Source organism: Phaethon lepturus, unplaced genomic scaffold (genome assembly GCF_000687285.1).
Source record: "Phaethon lepturus isolate BGI_N335 unplaced genomic scaffold, ASM68728v1 scaffold4987, whole genome shotgun sequence".
NCBI lineage: Eukaryota > Metazoa > Chordata > Aves > Phaethontiformes > Phaethontidae > Phaethon > Phaethon lepturus.
This window is the reverse complement of record NW_010549654.1, coordinates 53,414-59,872: the sequence shown is the minus strand read 5'-3', so window position 1 is coordinate 59,872 and position 6,459 is coordinate 53,414. Positions and strand designations below refer to the sequence as shown.

Below are 6,459 nucleotides of genomic sequence, written 5' to 3'. Positions count from 1 at the left end.
CTTTCATGAACCCATGCTGGCTGCACCTGATCCCTCGGTTGTCCCGTTTCATACTTTTTCTTTCCTACTTTTCTCCCCTTGCATCCTCTGGGCCAGAAAGTGTGTTTTCAGCATGGAAAAAATGATGCTTATGGTAGTCTCATGGCTACATCCTTACCAGTAAATTAAATAGTGCCAGAGCCTGGATGCGACAGGTGGGTCATCCACACAGTCTCTGTACAGGTTTTATCCTGGCATCAACCAGACGCCATTCCCAATAGTCAATTTGAGTGCAATCACCCTGTTCCAGAGGTTGAGAGAGTTTCATGATGTGGCCCCAGAACTAGAAAGCAGGTTCTGGCATAGTGTGGTTTACTCACAGGTGTAGTCTGAGCTCTGGCTGTGTTGCAGACCTGACCATTTCAGGCACATCCAATGGCAGGATTTGACAAATAGAGTTAAACTGGAGCACGGGTGTGATATTTAGTGTGCTAAGTGGGGCAACAAGATGCTCATCTTCCTGTAGGTCTCTCCCTTAGCCATCAGGCAGGGGTGCTGTGTTAGCATTATAGCAGCCTACTTTGACTTACCCCCCTGCCCCATGCCTGGACTCACCTCCACATGTCCCTGCTGAGCTCACGCCACATAGGAGGGCTGCTTTCCATGCAGATTTATAGTCTCCAGCATTTTTAGGGAACATTCAGGCCAGGAAACATTGAAGAGACTTGTTTTTAAACATTTGCCCTTACTTGTTTTACTTGTACATTGCATTCCCCACTGCCTTTGTGGTGTCATTGAAATGACCAGCTGCGGACTAGTCATCACATGCTGCTCTCCCATTTATCCCCTTCCCACTCCCCCTTTCTTTGCTGGGTTATTTGGGTAGCTCGCATGACTGTCCATTGCACCAGGAAGGGTAGGGAGCAACATACGTACCATGCACAAGCCCAGCAGACACTTGTGTGTTGTACCTGAAGGTCTGGGAAGGTGTGAGGCCCTCTGTCCACACATGATCCAAGTCTCTGTGGCATCTCTAGATGCCGCACATGGATGGGATCAGCCCTTGCCCTACAGTTGCTCAGGACAATTGCCCCCTACTTCTGCTAGCCATGAACTGCAAACACAGGATGAAATAATTCCTTGCAATTCTCTGGAGTGTGGCTGGGTCTAGGTCACACGGGGTTTGGGCAGAGGTGGTGGAGTCCTGGAATTCAAGGAGAAATAACTAGACTAGACTCGATCTTTAATGCCCCGTCTCTACTGTCTAGAGCAGGCTTAGCTGGAGGTGTGTGATATTCTGCATTAGCAGATGTGGCATATTGCACTCCATGAAAGTCCCATGTTAATCCCATGGTCCACAGTGGGTTAATCCCGCTGTGGGCTGAGACAACTCAATATGAGACATCACCCTCCATATAGTGCATGCGGCTAATGGGGATACTGCCCTTAGTTTGACTCAGTGCTCGGTCCCGAGGGTTAAATGTTGCTAGTGATGCGCCAGCATGTTAATGGTCAAAGATCAGCTTCCACTCTGAAATCTGAGTCTCACCTGTGCCTTTTCTGATATTTAGTATTCTGTCTCAAAACATGGCTGCTATCCCTTCAAACACCTCATCCTTCTCTGAATCATCCTATGTGGTCAGCCTCTGCCTCAACACCCTGTGCCTTAGACTGCCTGAACGGCCATGGGGACACCAGTCGATCCATCTTAACCACAGCGCCTTTGTCTCTAAAGAGAAGGGGAAAAGAGAAAGCCTGCATCTCCAAATGTGCTGTGAAGCTGTGTTCACTAACGTAAAGCACCCTGTGATCCACCAGGAGATGTTCAGAACAATGTCATGGAATTAACCCTGCCCTTCAAGCCCCACAGGTTCTTCCTGTTTTCTGCCTCCACGACTATATTTTCCTTCACTTTGCACATCACCAGCAACATTTAACCCTTGGGGCCGAGCACTGAGTCGAACTAAGGGCAGTATCCCCATTACTGGAGGGTGATGTCTCATATTGGGTTGTCTCAGCCCACAGCGGGATGCATTCTGCACCCTGCCAAAGAGCAGCACCTATTCACAGCCCTTCCTAAGCAGTGTCTCATTTTGCTTATGGTTAAAGACACAGAAACTCTGCAAACCTGGAGGCTTCGCTTCCAGTCAATGTTTTGCAAAGGCCATGAAAGGCACATTCAACATCCCAGGAAGATGGGTCCTTGTCGAGACAGTGTGGGAAGGAGACCAGCAGTGAACTCACTGGCGAAGAGCTAGTCTTGTTGAAGCTGCTGGAAATAAAAAAATCTTCCCCCGAAGTAATAATCATTCCGAAACTTGCAGGAACATTGTCACACAGCTGTGCCGAGTCACGAACTCCCGGCTCGCAGCAAGACTGCTGCGTCTCTGCTCCTGGCAGGAGGGACCTCGCAGAGCTCAGCCGCTGCATCCAGCTGAGCTCCTGCATTTCCCATCGGGAAGGAGTTAAGAGCTTGATGAGACCTATAGGAACATGCCACACATGGTGGGACTCAGTCAGGGATGCAGGCATCTAAAAGGTAGCTACCACACGTGGCAGTTGCCTGAGCTCCCACTGTGGCCAGTGGGGCTTGATTTAGTTGCCAAAATCTGGATGTCCTAGAGTCATCTCCAGGTACCCCACCAGCAGGTATGGTTTTGTACCATATCTGCCAAGCCCATGTAGATGTCCCAGAGCATCTCAAGTGGTACCAGACACCCGTGTCTAGGTGACTGAATCAGCCCTAAGTATGATGTGAAGTTGAATCCCACCCTTTACACCTTCTGTTGCTCTTTCCCATACAAAACTTGCCACCCTTTGAACAGCAGGGATCTGAGAGGGAATCTCTGAGGGATCTGAGAGCCCTTGTAGGAATGTTTGGGTATCCCAGACCCAGAACAGGAAGGTCTGACACCCAGAGCCGACCAGAGCAAGATTCGGTTGTGCTCACACAGCTCTGAGCTGGTGTTGAGTGCAGGTGTGGACCGCTGTGTGCCAGCCCAGCTCCACGCCAGCATGCGATGCAGGACTGTAGGACGGGCAAATGTCCCTTGTGGCTGGGGAGCAAGAACTCCTTTCAGCTATCCTGGCTATCATCGGGGAGATGAGGAGTCCTGCCATCTGTCCGGCTCCACTTTACATTTTTCATTTGCTGCTGTCTTTGGGAGAAGAGAGAATGGAAGCTTTTCGGCCCCAGTGCTTTGCCTTTAGACTGGGGCTCCCGCGGGAACAGTAATCGGCCACTGTGAATGACAAGGAAAGCTCTACCACTCTCCAGCAAACTGAACTCCGACCTGGGGTGAAATACAGTCATTCGCTCTAATGACGGGACAAGTATTAATGCTGGTAGTAGGCAGCTGATCGACCCGGAGGGTGCCCGGAGCCCCTGTCACCACTGCGTGCTGCATGTCACTGGTTTGAAAGATGCGGGGGGGTTTACAGGGTCAGTGGGGTCTGGAGAGGAGGTCCTGCAGGAGAGCAGATGTTTTGGGTATGACCGCACTAACAGATCAGGCCTCCTCTTCTCGGCTGACTCCCGGCTCCCAAACAGCCGCTCGCACACGTGTTGGTTGTTGATTCTTGCGCTCCTTTCTGCAGCGCTGTCTGTCGTCAGTACAGCTGGGTTCACACCACGTTCGGCTCCTTCCTCTAGCAGGCCTTGCGTTGTAAAGACCCCACGCACGCCCTGAGCCACGTCCCAGGCGTGCAAAGCACCCTCTCGGACTTGTGCCATATAAGCCCAACTCTGATGGGCTGCAGCCTGGCCTGCACCTTGTTTCAATCACTTTGGAATTAAAATAACATCATCATCAATAATAGAAGATGATAATAATAATTATTGTGCTAGTGAGCGTGAATGTGACTAATCCAGTCTAGAAGGACTTATGCTGAGCACTGCGAACACAAGTCATACCAACACCTCTCTGCACCCACCAGGGACCAAAGATCACTCCCTGGGAAAGACATCCCTTAGCTGTGAAGTGACCTTTGGTCACCCAGACGTGGACTGCAGAAATGAGCCTCTCCTTTGTCCTTCCCTGGAGATTTTTGTTGCCCTGCTGAAGATGCTGCAGGGCTGCTTCTCAGAGGTTCAGCTGCAGGAGTGATAGAGCCAAAAGGGCTTCTCAGGTCTGTCTTCTTCCTCACGCTCACAGTGAAGGAGAGTTTCAGAAGAGCAACCTCTGTTGAGAAAGAGGCTACCACGCCGAAGTTGTGTGCGAGGTTCCCTGGCTCTGCATTTAAGCCAGCAGGTCTTCCATTATGCCACCATATCTCATAGTCTGGTCTCTGCAGAAAGACAGTCCCCCCAAAATGACTGCTAGCACTTGGAAAAATTTTAGACTCTGCTTGTAGAGATTTATAATCTCTAGATTCTGCTTGTAGAGATTTATAATCACTGTAACAGAGCAAATATCTACAGAGGTGGTTTTCTTTTGCTACTTTTTAAAAATGCACATGGTTTCCAGCCACAGTGTAGGGCACTGCTGGGGCCAGCAAGTGTTCTATGTTAGTAAACTTTCCCCACGCACGCAGGATGAGGGTTTCAGAGTCACTGTGGAAGGGCCCACTTCTGCTTCTGATCCTACATGACAGATACGTACTTTTCAACACATAAAGCTTTGCCTTTTCAAACGTTAGAAAAGGCAGACCATCAACCCGGGTGATGTATTAGACTTTTCACAGCCCAGCAGGCTTGTAACAACTTACTCTGGAAATATGATCCAGACAAAGGGAAAAAAACCCACTGCTAAGCTGTACTGAAATTTATACTGACATAGGCTGGAAGTTCCTGCTCTGTAGCAACATCTAGTGATGTTTTTTCACACAAAAAAACAACCCCAGGGTTCAAATTATAAACCCATTATAAGGAGAGAATAGCAGGTTGGAGTGGTAGATCATTGAGTAGCTCCCCTGAGGTCAAAAGGCACCTGAATCTAGATGCAGATCTAGATGTGGTTTAGCCATAGTCACAAGTTTATGGCTGAAGAAGACAATTTTCCTGAACCCCCTTTCTGTATCTCCTTCCGTACCTCCCAGTTGAACCACTGACCTTGGCACAAAGTTTATAGGGGATAACAGGGACATGGGGACCTTGGATAATGCTGAGAAGGGACACGCAGCCCTTGACCTTGTCTCTCCCGCTAACTGCAATTCTGGTTGTGCTGGCAGAGTGGTTCAGCTCCTTGTCAGTCCTGCGTTTGTACGAACTGGTGAGACTGCAGTCACTTGTTTTGTCCAGAGGATATGGTGGGGTTGAGAGAGTTCACATGGGAGATGTGGAGCTGTGGGAAGACCATCATGACCTAAGCAGTGTCTGATTGCTCTGGCTGGAGATGTGCTATTGATTGCCATATTGCTTCCTTGGGGCTGTTGACCATGGTGTAGGCAGGTCTTAACCAAGCTTCGACAAGCCCAGTTAAGCTCTGATGAACTTTTATCCTCTCCACCTGCCTTGGAGACAGGGAGCCTTGTAGCTTTGCAGTCTGGTGGGACTTGCCCTGAGAAGGCATCAGCAAGGGCTGGGAGAGTTGTCTGCAGCTGTAGGCAGTTGAGGAAACAGGAGGTAGCCAGTCCCTGAGTCTTCTTGTTCTCACAGTTCCTTCTTCTGCTCATTCTCCAGGTGCCTATTCCTTGTCTGTGAGAGACAGCAATTCCGCTCATGGGGACATCATCAAGCACTACAGGATCCGCTCCTTAGATGGTGGGGGGTATTACATCTCCCCCAGGATGACTTTCTCCAATCTGCCAGAGCTAATCCATCATTACAGCCGTAAGTTTCTTGCCTTCTCTAATGGGTTTGTCTCCTAGCAGAAGGTGGGCCTGAGTGCAGAGGGAGGACGGGCTTACGAGCCACCACCATCACTCCACCCACTCTCATGGGCCAGGTGGGCTTCTCCAAGCAGACCTTGGGCACCCGTGTCCCATCTTTCATCCTAGAGCACGGTGAGGGTGAGCTCTGCCCATAGCTCTATCACCAGGGCATTTTTCCCACCAGCAAAGGAAGGAGATGAATGCTGAAGGGATATGCAGAAGGGATGCTTGGAAAGCAGAATTTGGACTTGCTGGGCAGGAGAACCTTCTCCTCTATGGCTCCCTTTGAGCTTTTTCCTTTCATTGGGTCCATTCTGGGTGCCTTGATCCCCATGGCTGAAACATATGTGTGGCTGTGGAGGTTTCCCATGGGTTGACTTTTTCCTGGCTTTTGCAGATGGAGGAGGTTAGCTCTGGGGTTGAAAGTTCAGCGCATCCTATTGAGCTGTCCTGTGCTTTGTCCTTACACAGAGAAGGGGGATGGCCTGTGCCAGCGGCTCACAGCTCCCTGCATAGCCCTGGCTCCCCAGAGGCCCTGGGCACAGGACGAATGGGAGATCCCACGGGAGTCTCTGAAACTTGTAAAGAAACTTGGCAGTGGGCAGTTTGGGGAAGTGTGGATGGGTAAGTATAATTCCCCCCGTTCCAGGAAAGTAATATATAAACAGA

General features: G+C 50.0%; 1 protein-coding gene across 1 annotated transcript in view; it reads left to right on the top strand.

Moving 5' to 3' along the window:
* Positions 1-5,599: 5,599 nt before the first annotated feature.
* LOC104623268 (tyrosine-protein kinase Blk-like) overlaps positions 5,600-6,459 on the top strand; it is a gene marked incomplete at its 5' end in the record, with an annotated part of 8,854 nt that continues 7,994 nt past the window's right edge. Inside the window, 2 exons of the mRNA XM_010290308.1 lie at positions 5,600-5,749; positions 6,262-6,414. Of these exons, the coding sequence (XP_010288610.1) occupies positions 5,600-5,749; positions 6,262-6,414 (303 nt within the window). The remainder of the gene's footprint in view (positions 5,750-6,261; positions 6,415-6,459) is intronic.